Genomic DNA, 24,866 nt, shown 5'->3' with positions numbered 1-24,866 from the left:
TGTTTCCCCGTTGGCAGCAGGCGCAGGAGATTTTTACTCAAATCCCTTTCGGATCTCTGTTTCACGAGGCACGTTATCATTCATAAGCGTGGTGAACGCCAGTCTTTTCCCTACGTGATGCTAGAAGGTTGGAAAAAAAAAAAAGGCAAACAAACAAAAACAAAACCTGGTTAAGCCAAACTCAGGTGCGTTCTCCGGCACACACGGAGAGAAAGCGGGGGCATGCACGCTGCGGGCCACACGGCTAAAAACAACGCATTCAACTGCCTGAAAATTCACATTTACTCGAAGGCACTCCGAGTTAGCATCTCGAGTGCCGCCACCGAAAGTTACGCGAGCCCGATCTGCTGCGCAAAGAACTTACTTGTGTTTTTAAAGGACAGCATGACCCTCTGTCCAGTTTCCTTCTCTGCAAAACCAAAACAAACGCATAAGGCAAGGATCCCATCAATCTTCGGAGCTCCCGGGTGAGAGCCGCTTGGAAACTTCCGAATGAATCGGGAGGCGGCGGGCGCGGGTGTAGGCACCCCGGGGCGGGGGGGTCTCCAGGCTGGCCCCCGGGTTTCTGCTCCTCAGAAACGTCAATCCGCAGGAATCCGGCCCCGAGCTCCGGAGCGCGCTCCGTCCGGGCTCCCCTCGGCCACTGACAGGCGCGCGCGCCGCGCGGGCACGGCGCGGACTCTGCCCCGGACGCCGACGGGGCCCGGCCGGCGCGGGGTCCTCTTCTGATTCAACTCCGAGAGCAGCCGACGCGTTTTCCGAAAAGCTGCGGATCAATGAAGGCAGGACGCGCCGGCCTCGCGAGGAGCCCGCGCCGTGTGTGGTGCGGCCAGGGTGGGGAGCGGGGGAGGGTTTTATTTTTTTTTTCCCTCTTTTTCCTAAAAAGGATGACTGCTACGAAGTTCGCCCCCCTGGACCCCTCTTCCGCTGCACCCGCCGGCGCACCCGCCTCCGGGCTGCGCACCCTTTCTGCTCCGCCCGCTCCCGCGCCGGGGCGCTGGCGGCGGCGGCCGCCGCCTCCTCCGGTCGCGCCGTGCGGCAGCTCCGCGCTCTGACGGCCGCTGGCGGGGGGCCCGGCGCCCGGGCACCTTCGCGGGCGGCGGCGGCGGCGCGGCGGGGACCCCGGGAGCGGCGGGCGGGCGGGCCGGCGGGCGGGCGCGCGGCGCGCGGAGGAGGGGCGGGGGCGGGGAGGAAGGGGGCGGGCGGGGGCCTGGCCGCTGACTTCATTCTCCTCACAAACCGACTGGTTTCCTGTACGTACGTCACTGTTCATTCAAAAAAAGAAGAAAGAAAGAGCCCTCCTCTGAGCCGCCCGACGGCCCCCCCCTCCGCCCCGCTCCCCTTCCCCGGTTAAAGGCGCCGCGGCCGGCCGGGGCCCGCCGGGCACACATGGCGCGCGGGGCCGCGGCTGGGGAGGGCGCGCCCGGGCCGGCCGCCCGCGGGGCCCGGCCGGTGGGTGGCGCGGCCGCGGCGCGGTAGGTGTGCCAGGGGCCTCCCCGGGCCTGCGGCGGGCTCGGCCTGCGCTCGGGGGTCGCCGGGGCCCGCCGGTGGGCCACGGGCGCCGGGCTGGCCGCACGCGGCCGGGCCGGGCCGGAGCTACGCCATGAAAACAAGGGCTGCAGAGGCGCCGGCAGCCGCGTGGACCTTCCGGGCCGGGCGTGTGTGTGTGTGTGTGGAGAGGGTGCGGGGCCACGCACATCGCGCGCAGGTCAGCGCCGTGGGGAGCCCGCGGCCCTCGCCGGCCCTCGCCAACCCCCAGCCGTGAGACCACCCTGAGAAAGTCGTGTTTACTTCCCTCTCGCCTCCCGGGCGTCCATGCAGGGCTTAGGCGCTCACGCACGGCAGCCGGTCACCGGCTGGACTCCGGCTCGGAGGCCAAGGCCGGACGCCACCTGAACGGGCCGGGAGGAGGGTGGGGTGCCCTCTCCCCGGAGCACTTTTCGCCCTGCGTTAGCACCGGGCGCGGGGCGGCGTGCAGGGCTTTCTCTGCACCTTTGCCATTCAGGGCAGCACCTGACGGGCGACGGCCGCGCGCGCGCGCGCATGGACAAGCAGACACGTTTACAAATGCGTCCTCGTGGAGAGCCCCCAGGAGAGAAGGGCGAGGGGACACACGCGTTGTTGCACGTGCGTAACCATTTTAATCTGCGAAGCTTTGACAAATAAAGCACCGGGCCAGCAAAACTACTGACTGCAAGCAAAGCCGCGTGCTCAGCGGAGCCCCGGTGCGAGCGCACAGGGACGCTGGGTTACCGAGGGCGCAGGCCGCATGCCGGGTGTCCTGAGCTCATCTTTATTCTGTCTCATTGCGACTCTAAAGTCAAAGCTTCTATTCTTAAGTGAATAAAGCATGCTAGGTTATTTGCACTTTTTTTTTTTTTACATCGGTCAGCCAGTGTGCCAACCTCTCCGGATCCAGGCGAGAAGGTACAAAGGGAAGAATTCTCCCTCCCTTCTGACAGATGAGGCAGAGGCCCCTTTATTCAGCAGGCCATGGGCAGACTGACCTGGGTGACTGCTCATAGGGATAGTAGAAATGCAGGCACAGCCCACAACGCGCTGGTTTAGGAACCTTCCTGGAACCTTGTCTTAAACCCCCCAAATCACTGCGGGGAGTTGAGGGCTTTTGTGCTTTTAATACCCACAAGTGAGTGAGGAACTAGCGGACAGACCTGGAAAAGAAACTGTACTTCCGCAGAGGGAGCCCTGTTCCCAAGGAAAGAAGAGCTCCCCGACGTGCCTCCTGCTTTACTTCCACAGAGCCTTTTAAAAAGGATTTTCAGGTGGCCTTGGGCCATGACTGAGCTCAGGACAGGTCTGTGTGCTGCACTTTGTTGGACATCTGTTCCCTTGGAATGTTCTGGAACGCTGAAAGACCTAAATCATCCCTCTGCTCCGAGTCCAGGGTTATTAGAGTGCACTTGAAAGCTTAAGGGCAGGCACTCCCTGGTGGTCTGACCTTGTGACGTTAACTCTGTCTTTGGCTGATGAGGAGGTTGTGCAGAGTACTGACCTGGGTCAGGAGTCCTGGATCTGAATCCCGGATCTGTGCCTCCTGCTTCCCCAGCAACCCTCCAGTGTATTCCTGTGGACTTCACTGCCCAAGACCGTCCTAAGAGCCAGTGGCTGACCTTGGGCGGACTCTACACCAGGCCCAGCACAGAACATGCAGGGGATGGAGAGCCTATCAAGGGTCTGAGAGGCCTGTGTTTTCCTTCTTGGTTCTCCAGGCTGCAAAGAAAAAGCTGTTTATTGCCAGTTTTCGCCACCTGCTGGTTGCTGTTGAACAGCATTATACAGAAAGCTCATTTTCCATCAACAGGAGTGTTCCCCAAGTTTATGAAACCCAAAAAGAACATTATTCTAACCTGGACACGCTACTAAGATAGGTATGCATCAAGTCTTCCCAGCTGTGAACACTGTTGGTGGAAACGAGGGTACAAAGAGACTTTTAACTGAGGAGTTGATAACTAATTGATAAGATCAAAGAGTTAAATATAGAATCATTTCGGTTATTTTAGGTTAAAAACATCAACTGTTTCTCCAAAGGAAGTGGAAAAAAATCCATAAACAAAATGAATAGAGAGTAAAGCCAAGTAGTCCATGCAGCTTGCCTAAAAAGCAACAACAACAAAAAACCCTGCAAATTACAGCACCTATGGGCCTACAGAAGCATCCAAATTATTTATGCTAGTATTATATTAGTATAATTTCTGGTATTTTATACATTTAAACTCTTATGAACAGTGCAATATTCTTTGCACTGGCTTTAATACCTTGGACACAAGCACTCTAAAAGCATGTTTCAAGAAGTTTGTGGCAAATGGAAAAGATGCTTATTTTTGGTGCAAAAATGTTAAAACTCATGCACACGGGGGTCTTCAGTAAGTTCATAAAAAAGGTGCATTATAAAACAGTCCATGGATTTCAAACATTTTTAAAATATTAATTAATTAGTCTGACAGAACGTTCCCGTTCACTGGTTCACTCCCCAACCAGGAACCAGGTTCTCAATTTGTCTCGCACCGTAGGTAGGTGGTAGGGACCCAAGCCCATGAGTCATCACCACTGCCTCCCGGGGTGCGCATTACCCAGAAGGTGGACCTGGGAGTGCAGGCAGGGCTCGAACCTAAGCAGTCCAATATGGGATGCATGTGTCCCAAGTGGCATCTGCACTGCTAGGTCTACTGCCTGCCCCAATTTTAAAACAATGCATCACAATAAATGTTTTCCATAAACCTTTTGGAGTACCCGTGAATAAGCCCCCGTCACACTGTTCCCACTTCACCTGTGCCCCAGAACATCTCTTCTGCTCTATGCCATCTCACTCAGGGCACATCCAGGTCCTCTGCTTGTGCTCTCAAACCACTCGTCATAGGAGCCTCTTTCAAATGGAAGCAAGTCAAGTTGTGGCCTTAGTTTAACTTAGACATCCACTTGATGAATTATGGCAGGTCCTACACCTCAAAAAATGTTAAGATTAAGCACCTATCTTTAAAACTAGGCAGTGAACTACAAGATAAACCATCCTGTTGTCCAAGTTTAATAGCAACAAATAATGTTTACTTTTGGTTTACATCAAACCATAGGACATTCACTTGTGATTTTTTTTCTCTTTCAAGATTTTATGACATGGGGCTTCAAATAAAATAAGGAGTAGGAACTTGTCTTATATTTTTGAAATGTCTATTGCTCTGCATGGATTCAAACTGCAGTTACAGAACCAGTTAAGGGGTAACACCATAGTATCCAGGGGATTCGGTGAACAGTTTACATTCTTATGTGCAGTAACTTTTATTCTCGAATGTTGTTAGAGCACAGAGCATATCTTCCAGAAAGTGCCAGTGAACAGTGAAGGTTGACAGTATTTGTTTCCTAGGGTGGCTGGGACAAAGTATCACACACTAGGTGGCTTATAACATCAGAAATCTTACTCTCAATGGTTCTGGAGGGTGGAAGTCCAAAATCAAGGTGTCAGCAGGGCCATGTCCCTCTGCCTGAGTAGAATCTTTCCTATTCTCTCCCTAGCTTCCTTGGTGGCCAGCAAACCTTGACATCTCCTGGGTAGCAGGTGCATCCCCGTCTCTGGCTCTGGTACAGCGTGGTACTCAGTGTTGGGGGTCTGTTTTGTCCTCTTCTTATAAGGTCATCAGTCATACTGGATTAGGGCCCATCCTACTGACTTCATCTTAACACGGTTTCATCGGCATGGACCCTATTTTCAAATAAGGTCACATTTACAGGTATGAGGCAGGGGTTAGGACTTCATCGTTTTTTAGAGTGACATGAGTCAACCCATTGCAATAGGTATCTAATATGGTATTTTTAAAAAACAAATAATGATGATTGTTTACTCCAAGACCTCAGGACTCAGCAACAATAGATCTAAGCTTCAAGGGGTACCTGGATCTTTCTGAAACTAAAACCCAGCTAGTCCAAAGTTCTTCAAAGGCTTGATCATCCACAGATCTACAGTGTGATCTGGCTCGGGCCTGCCACCTTGGGGCTCAGCCTGCCCTTCCAGCTTTCCCTTCTTGAAGCTATGCAAGGGTACTTGAAAACGTTCATGGAAAGGTAGAATTAAAAGATGCTTGTTTTGGTGCAAAAATTCTTGAAAGTCAGTTTTTTCATAACACACACTGTCCATTGAGTTTTTGAAGGCCCTACACACTGACTCTTGGTGGTTTCTGGAATATGCAAGATCTCTGAACTCTTTTGCCTTTGCATAATTGCTGGCTTCCCTGAACAGTGCACCCAGTATTTCACCTGACAAATTCAAACACTTTCTTCAAGTTTCAGCTCACGAATGTCTTCCTCTGTGAAATTATCCCTGACTCTCCTGGGCATCCTTAGGATTACATCTACACCACTATGGTTTAGTACAGAGGCTAGGAGTTCAGAAACCAAGAGCAGGGGTTTGAGTCCTGGCCTCTTCACTGAGTAGCTATGACCTCGAGCTAGTTATTCAACCTCTTGGTGCCTGATCCCTGGTTTATAACATGGAGATATAAATAGTACTTACCCATGGGATTAGTGTATGATTTCAATAAACTAAAACATGTCAAGCACTCAAAACAGTGACTGGCACCTGTTAAGTTTTCAGTGTTAGTTATGATATATTAATCAAAGCTATTGTCAATCATAGTGTAATTTCTGACATATGACTTTCTCACTAGATTATAAATTATCTGACAGCAGGGACTACATTTTTACTTGACGCATTCCCAGACTGGAACAGTGCTTGGTATTCAAATATTTTCAACACAGAATTTAGAAGCCACAACTTAGAGAAGGAAATATAGGAAGACTTGTGAGAATGCATTAGGCCCATCTGAGGAATGAGAGTTAGGGAAGACATGGAAGAAATAAGAAATGCAGCCACCACCAGACAGGGACCAATTGTTCCCCCAGAATTGTATCTGCAGTGCTCAGACTCCAAGCTTATATGGAGATACAAAAAACATATGCTGAATAAGGAAGGCATAAATTTAGGAGTAGGATGCAAATCAAGGAACAGTACCTTCTTAATGTCCACATACGAAAGTTACAGGAGTGGTACAACATGCCACTTAGGTATATAAATTGCTCAAATTTAAAGAAAGGTGGGGCTTGCCAATCAACCAAGACATGCAAGGAGTCTCAATGTGATCAAACTGTCCTACTTAAGAACTGACAAGTATCAAGGCACATTCTTTTACGAATCACTCTTGGAAAATAATACCACTCTTCACAGTCCAGGAGATAACTCATTGTTGGAACATGCAGGCTTAATAAAGTATAGGAAATCAAGAAATCTTACTAAATTTCACACTTCCTAAACTTTTACTCCTGTATCTCACATCATGCACATAAATCCAACATTTGAAACAAGAGCTCAGAATAGCAAGTACATATTCTGGAAAAATTAATTTTTAAAAATGATAGAAATGTGAAAATGTTTAGGATGCAAAGTCAGGACAATTTTAGACGTTTGCGCTTTGCTTAAGTGGTCTCCTTAAAAAGTGAAATTCTAGAAAAAAAGTTTTCAAGTCTGTAAAGCTTGTTCCCCATTTATTTTTGTTGTGATTCAGAAATACAAGATATGAAAATTAGGTTACAATTCTGCCACAAAAGCGTCTCAAGTAGCAAACACAAGTTCTAAAATGTATCAAAATAGCCAGGTGCACTTTTATCAATTTAAAAATGTCTTTACAGTTTTCACATCAAGCCAATGTAAAATATAATTGCTACCATCGCTTCTTCCAAATATCAAACCCACAGTCATCGCACTGAACTGTAATCTGAACAGCAAGATTTACTCCAGAATCCCGAAGGTCCGAGTTAGCAAGTACTTTTTAAAGCTGCGTTGTTAGAACTAGAGGAAATGAGAAAGATACAAAGCATCTTATGTCAAAAAGTACCAATATTTAAAAGTGATCTCGGGTGAGGTGTGCTTAAATTGGAACATGATGTAATAGTACTAAATGGTGATATAATTCAGCAAAAGATATCTATGATATTGCCTTCTTTTGGAAAGAGACAAACATACAATTCTTGGAATTGAAACAACTTTTACCAAAATGCTTTTATCATCTAAATATCAGAAATAGTCCCTCAAGGTTTCAGTTGTAAGACTCTATAATAGATGGTTGAACAGATCTAGATAAAGATTTATAGCTAAATATATGTAAGTATTAATGTAAAGAGAGCATAACAGCATCAAACTTTCTTTTCAACTATGCAAGTGATTAAGTTAAAATATATATAGGAAAGGACAATTTCATGATTTTGTTTTTGTAAAAAGGAACGAGGATTGCTTTCTATACCCTTTTCAATTATGAAGGGTCCTAGAACACACTTTGGAATTTCCGTGGCTGAATGTTATTTAAATGAATATCCTTACAAATAAGCATTACAGTGAAATAGTGCAGCCAAACCCAGCAGAGGAGGCACTTCAGAACTGAGCTTCACGCAGTTCTCTCATGTTGCAAGGGAACTGTAATTAACGTTCTCCTGGCGTGGGCAAGATTCTCCGCCTCTGGGTGGAAGTAGATGGTGCCCAATCAGTGTGATCCCTAGGACAAAGTGGATCGTCTCCCTAGCCATCGGACTTGGGAATTTTGCTTGTTTGCTCTCTTCCCCTGAGCAGAGAAACAAGTTGCATAAGAACTGAGCCAAAAAAGATAAAAAAGGAAAATTTTCCTTCTAGTATTTTCATGTATTGGATAAAGTTGGACCATTGTGTGAGGCAGTTTAAAAGTCTACAAATCCCCTATTCCAGACCTTTTGGGCCAGATGCGTATCAGAATTCATAGCTGGTTGGATTTTAACGAGGTCTTAGGAAGCATATTGGGTATTACAGAATACCTTCAGAGAGTCTGGGGCAGTGCTTGGAACGAACCCAGGTGAAGTAGCAAGCAGTCCCGTGAAGTGGCATAATGATGACCACAGTGATCCCAGCAGCTGCTCCCAATTCAATTACGGCATCAACTTCAGAAAAGCACACTTAGTTTTGAAGGCTTTTGGGACAAGGGACTGTGGACCTTTAACCTCTCTGACACAGAAGCTGTTTCCAAGACATTATGACCTCTACAAAATCTCTCAGCCTGAGCCTAACCCAGGCTAGGGACTGTACCTCCTACCACAGAACAGGGGCTCTAAAATTCATCCAAGCAGCAGACTGCCCACAGACACTCTCTCTGAGGATACCTGGAAAAAATGTATATTGAAAAATTGCTGAATATTAATTTCATTGAATCAGAAACCATCATGGATAGACCTCAATATGTACAGACCAGTAGTAGAAGGTGTCAACATTCAAGGAACATTTACTTTAAAAAAAAGATATTAATGTAATTATTTTCTGCAAACTACAAAGGTAGAGCCATATTTCCATTTTTGTGGCCCAGCAGTCACAAACTTTGGCTAAATAAGGCTGAGAGGTTTATAAAACCATTTTGGCATCAACCTACTCCCGTAAACTGTGATGAAGTCATTCCGGGCAATTTATATATTAAGTAATAATTTCTTCTGTATTTACCAGTATTTAAAATATGTCCTTCTCAGATCTTGATAAAAAGATAACATGGATTTAAGCCATTAAACATTTTACTATCTAAAAATTAAGTCTTTTTAAATTCAAAAGCTTCAAAAACTCAAGTTTATAAAAGGCTTGCTATCATTTTCAGGTTTCCATCTTCTATTGAGCATTTATTTATTTATTTTACAATAAAAAAGTTTCTTCTTCAAAAGCAGAGGTCTTTTTCTCGCCGAAGTGAACCAGAATGCACTGCTGTGTGGGCGAGAAGGAGGGGTCACACACAGAGAGGTAACTTTCTTAAGTCAGAGGTGTGCATACGCGTAACTGGAGGAGCAGGGAATTTGGCTAAAACCTATCTCAGGCACTTGCTGTAGAAATCCCCTATATGGACAAGAGGTCCCTGTACCTGGGAACATTCATGGAGCCGAGAGGATTTCCAGGGCTAGATGAGAGGACTTCACAAAGTTCGTGGAAAAAAGTGGAATTAAAAGCTGTTTATTTTGGTGCAAACGCTTTTGAAATCCACACATTGTTTATTCCCAATACGTATTTTCCATGAACTTTTTGAAGACACGTCCTATTGTGAGAGTAAAGAGTGGCTTCCTGGACATGTGGCCCGAAGGTCATGCCCTCAGAGTTGGGGGCCGAGTCGCAGAAAGAACAGGTGATCATCTGATTTCCAAAACGAGTATATTCAAAACCAGCCTTGTCTTCTTTCCCTAATGAGTACAATTTACATGAACCATCAAGAGTCTTCTCTGAAAGCTACAGATTGGCTACAAGAAGAATGTCACACTTTGTCATGTTTTCACTTGTTTTAATTAATTCAAGAATTAATTTAAAAAGTCAAGTCAAAAAGTTGTAGCTGGCCTTCTTTTTTTCTTTTCTTCTTTTTTTTTCCCTTACAAAAATCTTAACAGCCAGATAAGCAGAATTGGGAAGGAAGAGATGGGAGGAATAAGAAGATGCTAAAATAGAATGAGTGGACTTCAGATCAGCATGGCTACTGAAGAAGTTGTAAACTTTTAAGCTTCTAAGATTTTTATTTCTCTTCAGAAACATTTAAGGAGGCTGCCTTTCCCCACGAATGAAAAATGAAAAGTTCCCAAACATCTGAGTCTAAAGAAGACAAGAAAGCACTGTTTTCCCTACTGGAAAATATTAATCTCCTTACCTTTCACCGCAGTGCCCTCTCTCATCCCCCGGGAGCTTAGTGGGATCAAAGAGAGAGAGAAGCCCCGAGTTTCCATCAGCTGCAGCAGAGTGAGTCCCAAGTACAACACCTAGGTGTCAGCCGCGTTCACTCATAAGTGATGTGTAAAACTCTTTTCCAACAAAACAGACCAAGTGAAAAACAGGTGGAAAAAAAAGCAAAACCCCAGTAATCCATACTCTGCCTTCATGGAAGGTTTAAAAAAGTCCTCAAGATTTCTTTGTGCCATTAAGTATATTTCTGGACCTGGTCTCTCTCTGGGGTATGGTTGGGGGCAGAAGCGGAATAAATACAAAACATTTAAATGATCATTCTGAAATCCTGTACTTTACCCTGTTCACCTGCTGCTGGTTCTCCCAGCACCACCTGTCCAGCCTGGAGCCCAGACAGTCCGATGGTCTCCCATGCCAGGTTTGCATAGTGTTCACGACACTCTCTGGAGCTGGCCTTCGACCCCCTCACTTTCAGCCAGGTTTCTGAAGACCAGTGGTCCAATCTCACACATTCAAAAACAACATGGAAGTGTCTTCAGGCCAAACCTTGGGTCCCATTTAGCAGCAAGCTGTTGGAATTACTTGGAAACAAGTCTTCTTCCAAGGGGTATGGATTAGGCAGTTTTGTCTGCAGTTTCAGATCTTGCTTTCTGCATCATGCAGCGGCGGATTATGCTGTCAAAACTCCCGAGATAAAACAAAGCAATCGTGCGGAAAAGGCCCATGGTGACCACCTGCAAGACAGAGAGAGACCTTTCAGCTCACTCAGAGGTGCAAGATGCTGATTCTTTTCAAGGTATTTGGGTCTCTAGCAAACTGTTTTTGCACACATCTTCTGATCTGCTCCAAGGATACGCACAACACAACCTTGGTAAGTGTAGGTCCTGAGAATAGAGTTCATGTGCTCTGTATCACAACAAATATCCTCCAATTAATAAACACAAACTGTGAGGGGCCGGCACTTTGGCACTGCAGGTTAAAGCCCTGGTCTGAAGTTCCGGGCATCCCATAGTAGTGCTGGTTCGAGTCCCAGCTGCTCCTCTTCCCATCCAGCTCTCTGCTGTGGCCTGAGAAAGCAGCAGAAGATGGCCCAAGTTCTTGGGCACCTGCACCCATGTGGGAGACCTGGAAGAAGCTCCTGGCTCCTCTTTGGATTGGCACAGCTCCGGCCGTTGTGGCCATCTGGGGAGTGAACCAGCAAATGGAAGACCTCTTTCTGTTTCTACCTCTCTCTGTGACTCTCTTTCAAATAAATAAAATAAATCTTTTTTTAAAAAAATAAAAAAAAAAACTGTGAAAAGAACAAAACAGGGATTCTCAGTGGCCCTAAATACTCAGGAAGAACCAGGGGAGATCCATTCCAGCACCCAAATATCCAAACTGCAACCGAGGCCCTTGTTTGCTTTAAGACTTATGTTCTGAACACAAAACGTGAGACTGTGCACTAGGTGCTGAGAATACTGTGGTGAAAAAGACACAGTCTCTGCCCTCAGTGAGTGTATCTGTTAATTAGGAAGAAAATCATGGGAGAAGTAACTACCATTCCAGGGTCAAGACAGCAATGAGCCATATCCATTTACCTCCACCCTTTGCCCGACAAGGTCCTCACTAAAGCAACCCTAAAGGCAAAGGCATTCTGAAAAGGCATGGAGTTCTAAGGAGAAAGAGCAACATTTTCAAATATGGAAGGACTCAAAACAAATTGCCTATTTACAAGTCTGTTAGAGAAAAAGCTAATATGGTATGGGAAAAATTCTTCTTATTCTCAAAGAGAGTTATTTAGTCTACTTTTAGCCTTTTCTCATCCAGGCTGCACGAGAGGCAGTTTTCGTCTGATCCATCTGTCCATCCACCCATCCATCGACTGATTGCCGGCCCAGGCGGAGCTCACCTGCTGGAGCCCTTCAGTAATGGAAGTCACTGGAGCCATCCCACAGGTGAGGGACGAGAGCATGTACCCGTCAGAGCCAACCGAACTATTAAAGTTCCCTTGCTGAAAGAGAAGGCAGAGAGGGGATCACAGCGAAGGGGAAGGATTCAGTTCAACACAGCAGCAACAAGGAAGCGTGTCTGTTCACTTTAGAAGCGGGAAGTCCGTAACAAGGCATATTTTTCAGAGCTTATAAATGGACCTGTGACCTTGCCAGATGGGTGGTTCTCAAAACAAGACCCAGAGACTTCTGGGGGGGTCTCTGGGACTGTTGCAGGGGGTCCCAGAGACACAGCTGTCATACTGCTACTAAGATATGAACTGCCTTTTTCATCAGTGACATTTGCACCAGGCAAAGCTGATGGGACACTGGCTCAAACCGCAGTAGTCCAGCCAGAGTGCACGATTAGTCATTGTTACCTCCACTTGCAGTTATAAACACACAAAGAAAGTAACAACTGAAAAACATCTGTAAAAATGAAAAAAAAGATGGCAATTTTGCTTTAAAGTGTTCTTTGTGCAGAAGGAGAATTCATCATTTTATTAAATCTCAGCTCTTGAGGACATGTGTTCAAAACCCCAGCACATGCTCACTCGGACTTACCCCTAATGGTAGACTTAGAAACGTGCCAGGGGATTCCAATTCAATCCCATCAAGGTGGCAAGTACCAATGCCATCTCACTAGTCAAAGTGATCAGTTTCAGTTCATAATTGATCATAATGATAGGATTAAGTGTCAAAGGGATCACATAAACAAGACTAGTGTCTGTTAATACTAACTGATAGAATTAAAAAGGAGAGAATGATCCAACATGGGAAGCAGGATACATAGCAGACTGATAGAATGGCAGATGTCCTAAACAGCACTCTGGCCTCAGAATCAGCCCCTAAGGCATTCAGATCTGGCTAAAAAGCCCATGAGAGTTTCTCAGGCATGGAAAGCCAAGACAAAAACAAAACAAAAACAAAAACAAAAAACAAAAACGACCTAAATGAAAGATCTCTGTGAGTGAGATCCCAGCAGAAAGAACGGGCCATTAAAGAAGGCGGTATCTTTCTCTCTGAAGGGAGGAGAGAACTTCCACTTTGAATATGGCCTAAATAAGATCAGAGTTGGTGAACTCAAGAGGCTTCCATAGCCTTGGCAGCTCATGACAAGAGTCTCAGGTGATTACTGACGTCATAAATAAGAGTGTCAATTGTTAAATCAACAACAGGAATCACTGTGTACTTACTCCCCATGTAGGATCTCTGTCTTTAATGTGTTGTATTATGTGAATTAACGGTAAAACTACTACTCAAACAGTGCTCTGTACTTTGTGTGTCTGTGTGGATGTAAACTGTTGAAGTCTTTACTTAGCAAATACTAAGTAGATCTTCTGTATATAAAGATAATTGAAAATGAATCTTGATGAAGAATGGGATGGGAGAGAGAGTGCAGGATGGGATGGTTGTGGGTGAGAGGGAGGTTATAGGGGGAAAATCTGCTATAATCCAAAAGTTGTACTTTGGAAATTTATAGTTATTAAATAAAAGTTAAAAAAAAAAAAAAAGGCCGGCGCCGCGGCTCACTAGGCTAATCCTCCGCCTAGTGGCGCCGGCACACCGGGTTCTAGTCCCGGTCGGGGCGCCGGATTCTGTCCCGGTTGCCCCTCTTCCAGGCCAGCCCTCTGCTGTGGCCAGGGAGTGCAGTGGAGGATGGCCCAGGTGCTTGGGCCCTGCACCCCATGGGAGACCAGGAAAAGCACCTGGCTCCTGGCTCCTGCCACCGGATCAGCGCGGTGCGCCGGCCGCAGCGCGCTGGCCGCGGCGGCCATTGGAGGGTGAACCAACGGCAAAGGAAGACCTTTCTCTCTGTCTCTCTCTCTCTCACTGTCCACTCTGCCTGTCCAAAAAAAAAAAAAAAAAAAAATTAAAAAAAAAAAAAAAAAAAACAACCCTCCCCCGGGTGACAAATGAGAAATACTCACAAATGACTTCTGCTGAGGTGCAGACCCTGGAATGGTTGATGTGAAGGAAAACCCCCACATGGCGGCTGCTCAAGTCAAGAGCCAAACTTGAGGTTTTGTTCTTGGGATCCCATTTTTCAAAAAAGACTCATTTTATTTGATAGGCAGAGTGACAGAGAAAGAGATCTTCCATCCACTGGTTCACAGGCAGGGCTGGGCCAGGCCAAAATCAGTAACTGGAACTCTACCTGGGTGTTGCACATGGGTGGCAGGGACCCGAGTACTTGGGCTGCCAGCCACTGCCTTCCCCAGTGTATTAGCAGGAAGCTGTGTCAGACACAGAGTATGTGGACTCGAACCATGCTCTGATTGGAGATGTGGGCGTCCAAGCAATGGTTTACCCTGCTGAGCCACAACACCAGCTCCTGGAACACTGTTTTTTATATGAAAGAATCATGGGCAGGAAACTGTAGTTATTCGAAATTGGGTACGTGGCAGATTTACAGAAAATGAAATGAGAATTCACTTCAAGAAAAACAGCCACATTTGCAGTCAATGTTAAAATCTGATATTTCAGATCTCAGATTTCAGAAAATTCAGATCTATGAAAATATGTGCTTTTAAAAAATATTTATTTTGTTTGAAAGTTGGAGTTAGAGAGACAGAGGGATAGACAGAGAGAGATCTGCAATTCACTAGTTCACTCTCCAGATGGCCACAACAGCCAGTGCAAGACCAGACTGAAGCCAGGAGCCAGGAGCTTCATCTGGGCTCCCACGAGTGGCAGAGGCTCAAAAGCTTGGGCCGTCTTCCACTGCCTTTCCACCAGCAGGGACCTGGATCTGAAGTGGAGCAGCCAGGACAAGAACCGGTGCCCATATGGGATGCTGGCACCGTAGGCGGAGGCTTAACCTTCTATGCCACAGCGTGGGCCCCATAAATTTTTTTGATAACTCAGTGAAACCATATTTTCCAAGTGACTAATACAAAATCATGAATGAGTAAAAGATTCATTGAAAGTCCAAGACAGACTGATGGATTTTAATGTCACTGAGAACAAAAACTTCATTGATATGGTATCCAATGGATTTGCAACTAACATTTAAGAAAGTATCATTTGTCAAATTTTGGTTTAATATCAAAAAAGAAAATTATCTCCATAATTATCTGAAAAGCTTAGTAAAGTACTACCCCTTAACTACATGTCTGGTAAGGCCAGGTTTCTTTCAGATTCTTCAATCAAAACAGCTTGAATGGAGAAGCAGCTAAGAGAATCCAGCTGTCTTCCATGAACAGACGTTAAAAAAGACCACTGAAAATATAAAATAATACCACGCTTCTCACTGAAGTTTTGTTTTAAAAAAACAAATAACTTTAGGGGCCAACGTTGTGGTGTACCAGGCTAAGCCTTGCCTGAGGCACCGGCATCCTATATGGGCACTGGGGAGCCTGCTCTTCTTCTGACCCAGCTCTCTGCCGATGGCCTGGGAAAGCAGTATAAGATGGCCCAAGTGCTTGGGACCTTGCACCCACTTGGGAGATACAGAAGAGGCTCCCGGCTCCTAGCTTCGGATCGGCCCAGCTCTAGCCATGTGGCCATTTGGGGAGTGTACCAGTGGATGGGAGACCTTTCTCTCTGTCTCTCCCTCTCTCTGTCATTCTGCCTCTTAAATAAATAAATAAATCTTTAAAAATATTTGTATATATGTCACATTAAAATGTAATGGGCTTATTATTGTCAGTTTTAAATTAATTCATAACTGACTTCAAAAATTACATAATTTCTACCTTCTAATATGGCAGATATTGATACGTTTAACAACCTCCATAAATAAAAGTTCTCTGGGGTTGTCAACCACTTCTAATAGTGTAAAATGGTCAAGGGAAGAAACAGTTTGAAAGCCCTCAGACTAAATTGATCTTACCAAAATATGAAGAGCAATGTAGGATCACTAAAAAGTACAGTGGGGAGCAGGTATTTAGCTTAATGGTTAAGATGCCAGTTAGTTAGGACACTGCATCTCACCTTGGAGTGCCAGGTTCTGTACCTGGCTCTGGCTCCTGAGACCAGAGTCCCACTAACGCACACCCTAGAGGCACTGGGGACGGCTGAAGTAGCTGAGTCCTTACCACCCACCTGGGGGACATGGACTGACTCTAGGACCCTGGCTCCAGTGTGGTTGTTGTAGACATCTAGGGAATGAACCAGTGGATGGTAGTACATTCTCTACCCCCTCCCCCCAGTAAATAAACTAAAATTAAAAAGCAGCAGTGTATTTGCTTTGACTTGAGATAAGCAGAAAACAAAGTCTCCCTTGGGCCACTTGTACAATCTTCCCAGGCCTTTTAATGTGATGGCACAATTCTTCACATCTGTAATCATTTTAACAGAATTCATTATTTCTTTTATTCTGCTCAGTTCAGACTCATACAACGCTACTTGGCTACTTCCAGGCAGCCACATGGCATACTGATGCCTTGCTGATGCCTTCATTTCAGTGGTCCTAAAGATTTTTCCAAATTCAGTGTGGGATTATGACTCCCAGGCACCCTCGGGAATGTCTCTTTTTCTGCATGTGGGTTAATAAGAATGTTGTCAAAACGCATGGGCCACATATCCTGCTGTTCTACAAAACAGCACAGGATGTGTAAAGGCACCATTTTTTGGTTCCCAGTAAACTCAGAAGCCGAGAAGGCATGTCAGCTGAGATGACTGGATGGCGGCCCAGCAGGCGAGCAGGCGTTCTAATTATTTCACTTATGGGGAAATGATGCTGGCAAGAAAGAAGGGGTAAGAAAACCCTTAGTCAATGAGCCTGGCAATTAAAAAGATCTAAAACTGAAAATACAGCATATAGTGTATGTATGTGCATATAATACTATATATAGTATATGCTGAAAATACTGTATAGGGCCGGCTGTGTCATAGCAGGTAAAGCCGCCACCTGCAGTGCCGACATCCCAAATGGACACCGGCTCGAGTCCTGGCTGCTCCACTTCTAATCCTGCTCTCTGCTATGGTCTGGGAAAGTAGTGGAAGATGGCCCAAGTCCTTGGACCCCTGCACCCACATGGGAGACCTGGAAGAAGCTCCTGGCTCCTGGTTTCGGATCGGTGCAGCTCCAGCCATTGTGGCCAATTGGGGAGTGAACCAGCAGATGGAAGACTCTCTCTTTCTGCCTCTCCCCTCTGTGTAACTCTGACATTCAAATAAATAAATAAAATCTTTAAAAAAAAAAAGAAAATATAGTATATATTGTGTGTTTATATTGTATATGTACCATAGTGTTATATAGTGTTAATATTGTTTACATACCATAGGACTGATTTTCTTTACAAAGAACCAAAGTTCCCAGACATTCTTACTGGTAAATCTATTCCTAATTAGCTACAGGAGCATACATTAATATGGAATCAACAAAGTATGTAAGGGAAGAAAAGTAGAGTCCAATACTGGATATAATTAATCTGATTAAAAAATTATAATTTTTGTTTTGAAATAAATCCTTCAACAACCAGAACTTCAAATGGTAGTACACAAAACAAAAAAGAATTTTACTTACTATGGCATCTTTGACAATTTGTTTGGCAACCTGTTCTGGTTTGCAAATAGATGTGGTCTCTGAAATAAGTCGAGTTTCCAAAGGCTAAAATTGAAAAAAAAAATGTACATATTAACACCACTACTGCCCATTACTTTTTTTTTGTTTTGTTTGTTTGTTTGTTTGTTTGTTTTGGGATAGGCAGAGTTAGACAGTGAGAGAGAGATACAGAGAGAAAGGTCTTCCTTTTTCCGTTGGTTCACCCCCCAACGCCGCTGCGGCCAGCACGCTGCGGCTGGCACACTGCGCTGATTCGAAGCCAGGAACCAGGTGCTTCCTCCTGGTCTCCCATGCAGGTGCAGGGCCCAAGCACTTGGGCCATCCTCCACTGCCTTCCCGGGCCACAGCAGAGAGCTGGACTGGAAGAGGAGCAACCAGGACAGAATCCGGTGCCCCAACCAGGACTAGAACCTGGGGTGCCGGCACTGCAGGCGGAGGATTAGCCAAGTGAGCCGTGGCACCAGCCTATTGCCCATTACTTTTAAAAAAATAATGATTCTTACAGTTCCCCTGATGATTTTCAAATAATCCTAACTTTCTACCCTTGAGCAGATTCCTATGTTTAGAATAAGCTTTGGATTCTAAATCAGTGTCTACCTGGTTACTGTATAAAATTGAGCTCACTTCTGTGTAGGACTTGGGTGGTCTCGGCTCCTCAGAGGTCCGTCATGGCCAGAGAGTGCACCATGGAATCCAAGTTTAGTAACGCCCCCCTTTGACTCCACTGCTGGCCAGACACTTGACCTATGGTGTCGCAGCAGATCTAGACCCCGTGTTTAAAGCAAATCTGCTCATGTGACCAGCACTTCCTTTCTGACCAAACTCCTAAGCCAGGAGATGACTGATGGGGAGAGAGCTGCGGCCCTGGGCAGGGGCAGCCTCAATCCTGGCCTTCAGCACTGTGGCACATGTATGCTCAAAAATTCTTTCAAAGGGAGTTTCAATCAGAAATCTCAAACTGAAGCCCTAGGCTATAGGAGACTAAATTTTATTTGCCAGGGAGACCCAGATGGAGTTCCAAGCTCTTGGCTTCAGTCTGACCCAACACCAGCCGTTGCAGGCATTTGGGGAGTGAAGCAGTGAATGGAAATCTCTCTCTCTTTGTCATTCTGCGTTTCAAGTAAATAAACTAAAAAACAAAAGAGAGGGGCTGGCGCTGTGGCACAGTGAGTCCAAGCCATAGCCTACAGTGCCAGCATCCCATATGGGTGCCAGTTTGAGTCCCAGCTGCTCCACTTCCAATCCCACTCCCTACTAATGCGCCTGGGAAAGCACCGAAGGATGGCCCAATTCTTGTGTCCCTGTAGCCATGTGGGAGACCTGTTTGAAGCTCCTGGTTCCTGGCTTTGGCCCGGCCCAGCCCTGGCTGTTGTGGCCATTTTGGGAGTAAACCAGCAGATGGAACACCTCTCTCTGTCTCTCCCTCTCTCTCTGTAACTCTGCCTTTCAAATAAATAAATAAAAGAAAATTAAAAAAAAAAAAAGAAAGAAAAACGGGATAAAGAGAAAGATCCATTGGAAAGTAGTGCAATTCATTCTTCTAGGTTCTAAATACTCATGAGATTTAAAAGCACTATGTCGCCCCCTAAAGAGCCCACAGATCAATGCAGAAATTTTCTTTTCTCCCAAAGAAGTTGGCTCAAAATTTTACCTGAGGAAAAAACCCAGTCTGACATCAAAATCAAATCTTAACAGAAAAGCCATCACCCTTGGTCAGCTTTGGCTTCACACTGCACCAAATGTCACAAATCTGTCTAGCAGATCTCTGCTCATTCAGCTTAAGTTTACTTCTTTGAAATAGCACTAATTTTAAGAGGCAAAACCAAAGAGAACAGGTAAAAGAGCCTCTAAATCATAAACGTCGTTTTTGCGAGTATACTGAACATGAAACAAATGTCAATTTTTATGCTATGAAGATTTACACCATTACTATACAAGAGAAGCAATGGGGAATCTAAAAAGGAGAAAGAATCTCTGGTTGATTCCCTTCTTCCCATGTTACTTGTCTGTTTGCTCAGAGAGCCACAACTGTGTGTCAAGGCAAAGGGGACGTTCCAGCAAACAAGGCGTGATGTCCGCGTTCAGCCCAGATGACTGGCAGTCATTTACGTGTCTGGGTTCGATGAGTGCTTTGGAAACCCAGTCACCTGACTCCAACTCTTCTCCCTTACAGTGGCAGAAGATTAGCAGTTCATTAATCAGAGAGTTAACTCTAGAACACTGCTGTCCACTCCTTGAGCAGTTACGAGGCACCTTGCTGGAAACAGAAAAACTAAGCAGAAGCTGGCGCTGAGTGGTGAGCTTCCCAGACCTCCTGACCTGCTTGGGCCTCACGATTTGGAGCTGGTCGTAGTTCTACCAGAGGCAGGAGACTAATGATTCCTCCCTGACAAGCTGAGTCATTATAAATTGTGGGCTGATGCCTCTGGGGGGAATCTGCTAATGAAACAGCTGGAGCCCCTCCTGCCCACCCTATGGCTAAGAGAACGTGGAGAAGCCAGTGTTTCCACTCGCACGTTAGTGCACCTGCCTTAACTATGGACAACCAAAGATCACCAGACGTAACAGCAATGCCTAAAATAACAACAGAGAAAAAGAAACTTAGAGGACATGCATAATGCAGGAGACAGAATAAAATGTCAAATCCAGGAGAAAAGAACAAAAATAAATGAGACCAAAAGCCCAGAATGAGGGGTGGCTACTGTGGTGCTGCAGGTTAAGCCACTGCCCAAATCCCACACTGGAGTGCTTGGGATTGAGCCTCACCTCTACTTCTCATCCAGCTTCCGCTAATGTGCCTGGGAAAGGGCAGATGATGCTCATATAGTTGGGTTCCTGCACCCAAGAGGGAGGCCAAGATAGATTTCCTGGCTCTCAGCTTTGGCCTGGACTAGCCCCGGTGGTTTGGGGCACTTGGAGAGTGAACCAGTAGATGGAAGATCTCTCTCTCTCTTTCAGTCTCTGTCAATCTGCCTTCCAAATAAATAAATAAATTATCTTTTTTTTTTGTTGTTTAAGCCCAGGGGCCAGCACTGTGGCACAGTAGGTTAAGCCTCTGCCTGCAGCGCCAGCATCCCATGTGGGTATCAGTTCAAGTCCTGGCTGCTCTATTTCCAGTCCAGCTCCCTGCTATGGCCTGGGAAAGCAGTGGAAGATGGCCCAAGTACTTGGGCCGCTGTACCCACATGAGACCCAGAAGAAGCTCCTGGCTTCATATTGGCCCACCTCCAGCTGTTGTGGCCATCTGGGGAGTGAACCAGTAGATAGAAGAACTCTCTCTCTCTCTGTCTCTCCCTCTCTCTCTCTGTAACTCTGTCACTCTAATAAATAAATCTTAAAAAAAAAAAAAAAACCCAAAATCAACATCTTTAGAAATAAGAGAAAATATGTAATTCATGGAAGGCAAGAAACTGTTAAGAAATTTACATTCAAATAAGAGTATTCAAGGAATTTTAACATGTCAGTAGAAATAAAAATTTCAATGGAAAAGCTAAAAGATAAAGTTAATGAAACTTGAAAATGGCTCAAAAAGAGAAAATGAAAGAAAAAGAAGGGAAAGTAGATCAGTTCAGAAAATTCAACATCTGAGTAACACAAACTCCAGAAAGCACACCTGAGTACTGTGGGTGCAGACACATTATCGAAGAAGGAATCTTATAAACTGTCCCCAGAGCTGAAGTTCTGGGCTGAAGAAAGGGCTCCTTTGAGTGTGGAAGGATGTGAAATGAGAACGCCCAATCCAAAGTACCTTAGTGACCAGAAGGGCCTGAGAGCTTCCAAAATAAACAGAAAATAGGTTCTGCCCAAAGGAGTGGGAGTCACACGGCATCGGGTGACTACTGGAAACCGGAAGGCTGAGTCGATGAACAAACACCTGTGAACCTCTGAGGGACATTACTTCCAACCGAGATTCGTGCGTCCGTCTGGGCTGAACTCACTGGGAACACACAAACCAGCGCAGACGGAGACGGAGAGGCGAGAGAGGAAGTGTCCGCTCGGAAAGGCCGGCGCCGCGCTGTCTGTAAAGCCATATTTAGGTACAGGCTGAAGCTGACTCAAGCAGAGATGGGCGACAGGCGGGAGTGCGGAGCAGATCTGAGTCTTCGATGCTTCCGCCCAGGGCGGGAAGTCCTAAGTAACTCCCAAATCTTGATAAAATGCAGTAGCGACCTAACCGAGTTCAAATAAGCACTGCCTCTGGGAAGAGGGAATGGGCAAGGGCGGGGGAGGCGAAGGTGATGGAGCGAAGGTGATGGAGCGAAGGTGATGATGGAGCGCTCCGAAACAGGTTCAGTGAACATTTACAGGAAGCTCAAAGGAGGGGAGGAGAGGAAGGCGAGATCTGCCCGGAGAACCCCGCGCCACGCTCGGCACTGCCAGGAGGATGCGAACCAGACGGACAGCTCGAGAGGCCACGCGGAAACACTCACCTTCGTTTTGTTTTCCTCAGCAAACCCGGGGGTGTCTGTGTCGGGCGGGTAGGCGACCGTGACGTAGACGTTGTAGGGCTTCACCTGCGTTGTAGAAACAGCACGAGCAGCCTCGGTGAGTGAGACGGTTCCCTTTCCTGCCTCCACACCTGCGGCCGGCCCAGACTGCCGGGGACTGCCGGGGACTGCCGGGGAGCGCCGGCCAACGGGGGATTCTGGAAGTGGAGACGGCAACCCCCTGCCGAAGCGTGGTTACGGAAGGCGGGGAAGCTCCCGCTGGCCTCCACTTCAGAAACCAGCTGACCCTCAAGCGGGGCAAACCCCGTCACTGCCATGAGGAAGGGGCTGGGGCAGGCGCTCGGCACAGAGGCTAGCTGCCTGGGCGGGCGCTCTCATCGAGTGCCTGCCTGGTCTGAAGCCTGGCTCCTCCGCTTAGGAAGCAGCATCCTGCTACCGTGCACCTGCGGGGCAGTGGGCGATGGCTCAAGGAGCTGGGTCCCTGGGATTGAGTGCAGTGCACCCAGTTAGCTCTGGCTGCTTCAGGCCTCTGGTGAGTGGACCAGTGGATAGAAGATCGAGTTCTGTCTCTTTCTTTCTTGCTCCCCCTCTTCTCTCTGTCTGCCTTTCAAAATAAAATGATAGAGTAATTGTCTTTAAAATAAAAAGGAGCCGGCGCCGCGGCTCACTAGGCTAATCTTCCGCCTTGCGGCGCCGGCACACCGGGTTCTAGTCCCGGTCGGGGCGCCGGATTCTGTCCCGGTTGCCCCTCTTCCAGTCCAGCTCTCTGCTGTGGCCAGGGAGTGCAGTGGAGGATGGCCCAAGTGCTTGGGCCCTGCACCCCATGGGAGACCAGGAGAAGCACCTGGCTCCTGCCTTCGGATCAGCATGGTGTGCCGGCCGCAGCGCCCCAGCCGCGGTGGCCATTGGAGGGTGAACCAACAGCAAAGGAAGACCTTTCTCTCTGTCTCTCTCTCTCATTGTCCACTCTGCCTGTCAATAAATAAATAAATAAATAAATAAAAAGGATTCTAGGGTGGGTGTTTTGCCTAGCAGTTGATTTGCTTGTGTCCCGTATCAGAGTCCCTGGGTCCAATACCCAGTTCCAGCTTCCTGTACTGTGTACCTCAGGAAGTGGCAGTGACGGTTCAAGTAGTTACGTCCCTGTCAGCTACATGGGCGTCTGGCGGAGTTCCTGACGCCTTGCTTCAGTCTTAGCCCAGCCTAGGCCACTGCAGATATGTGGCAAGTGAGCTTGTAGCTGCTGTTTCTCTCTCTCTGCTTCTCAAGCAAGTAAAACAACAAAAACATGCCTCCTCATCTTCCCCAGACACTGCACACTGTCCAGGCACTGTCTGAAGGCAGTGGACAGGTCTGCTCCTTGTCTACCAGCTTGCAAATGTGTTTTCCCTTCACACTGTCTCTGGTATTCTGGCTATGTCGCTTTCATCTACAGAGTATGTCCGACCACTCAAATCCCACCCCCCGTGGCCTCCAGACCCAGGGCTGGATCTGTCCATCCTGACAGTTCAGCTTGTGCAAGAACTCCCTATTCAACCAGCCGCTGCCCATCCTCCACCACAACCCACCAACAGCACGGTCACTGTCCCCTCGGGTGGGACCAGCCACACAGCTCCCCTGCAGGACCTCCACAGCCAGTACCCGTACAGAGAAGCCCCTCCCCACCTTGCTTCCTGGATGCTAATTTACCTCACTACTGCTACCCTATTCTAAACTCCCCACTCGTGAACACATCCCGAGTAATTCCCGCAGATTCTGCCAAAGACTGTCCAGCGTTAGCCCTGCCACACACACCATCCTGCCTTGGCCATTAGCGAGCTGACGGACAACAGTGGCCGTCAGAATCTCCGTGCTGTGAGTTTGACTTGGCATTGGCTCACTTTTTATTCTCATGAAGACATCTAGGGGATCTGAGAGTGGAGGCCACTGATAGCACGGTCAGCCACTGCAGGGCACAGGGAGGGTAATCATGACAGCAGACTGAGTATCTGAGACACCTTTGTCTACTGCAACAGCCTCTAGGGGTACGCCAGGGCCCTGACCTCTCCTGGAACCCCTCTCCCCCTGGTTCCTCCGCGAAGAGCCGTTGCCAAGCTCGCGGGGGTGGCTGCCAGGGTCGGGAGAAGTGTGCGGCAGATCTGGGCCGGCCCTCCCGGGAAGTGCAGTAGCAGAAGGGAGGTGCCTCCGCTGGTCCAGTGCCAGGGGAACAGGGCGTGAGAGCGCGTCTGCTCAGCGCCCACAGAGCTTGTGGCCTCATCTCCCAGCTATGCTCACCGACAGCTCTGGGTCGGGGCCAGGCGGTGGGGTTGATAAGCGAGCAATTCCTCTTCCACTTGTCTGTGAGATAGGGACTTAAAAATTTGTTTCCCACGGTCTTGCTCTCGAGACCAGGGGTGAAAAAACATTACAAAAAAGTCAAGAAACGGGGGGCATTTTGCACAGTTGTTTACAACTCCACTTGGGATGCTCACTACCCATACTGGAGTCCCCGGTTCCAGTTCTGGCTCACTTCTGATTCCAGACTTATGCTAATATGCACTCTAGGAGGTGGTAGTTGATGGCTCAAGCAACTGGATCCATGCCACCCACCTGTGAGACTCAGACTGCATTCCTGACTCCTGGCTTCAGCCTGGCCTACCTGTGGTTGTTGTGGGTATTTGGGGGGTGAACTAATACATGGAAGCTCTCTCTGTCCATCTGTCTCAGTCTCC

The 24,866-nt window shown here is 47.2% G+C and overlaps 1 protein-coding gene across 2 annotated transcripts in view; it reads right to left on the bottom strand.

Annotated features, from left to right (window-relative positions):
- Window positions 1-7,033: 7,033 nt before the first annotated feature.
- The window catches only part of KDSR (3-ketodihydrosphingosine reductase), a 40,792-nt gene continuing 22,959 nt past the window's right edge, over window positions 7,034-24,866 (bottom strand). The window contains exons 7-10 of one of the 2 annotated variants that reach the window (XM_002713630.4): window positions 22,138-22,221; window positions 17,669-17,752; window positions 12,117-12,218; window positions 7,034-10,959 (exon numbers count right to left, since the gene is read on the bottom strand). In XM_002713630.4, the coding sequence (XP_002713676.2) occupies window positions 10,840-10,959; window positions 12,117-12,218; window positions 17,669-17,752; window positions 22,138-22,221 (390 nt within the window). In that variant the 3' untranslated portion in view covers window positions 7,034-10,839. The remainder of the gene's footprint in view (window positions 10,960-12,116; window positions 12,219-17,668; window positions 17,753-22,137; window positions 22,222-24,866) is intronic. The other variant, XM_017344223.3, reaches the window with a different exon arrangement.

Source organism: Oryctolagus cuniculus, chromosome 10 (genome assembly GCF_964237555.1).
Source record: "Oryctolagus cuniculus chromosome 10, mOryCun1.1, whole genome shotgun sequence".
Lineage (NCBI taxonomy): Eukaryota > Metazoa > Chordata > Mammalia > Lagomorpha > Leporidae > Oryctolagus > Oryctolagus cuniculus.
Note: the sequence above shows the minus strand (reverse complement) of the source record. Positions and strands in the feature narration are given on the sequence as shown.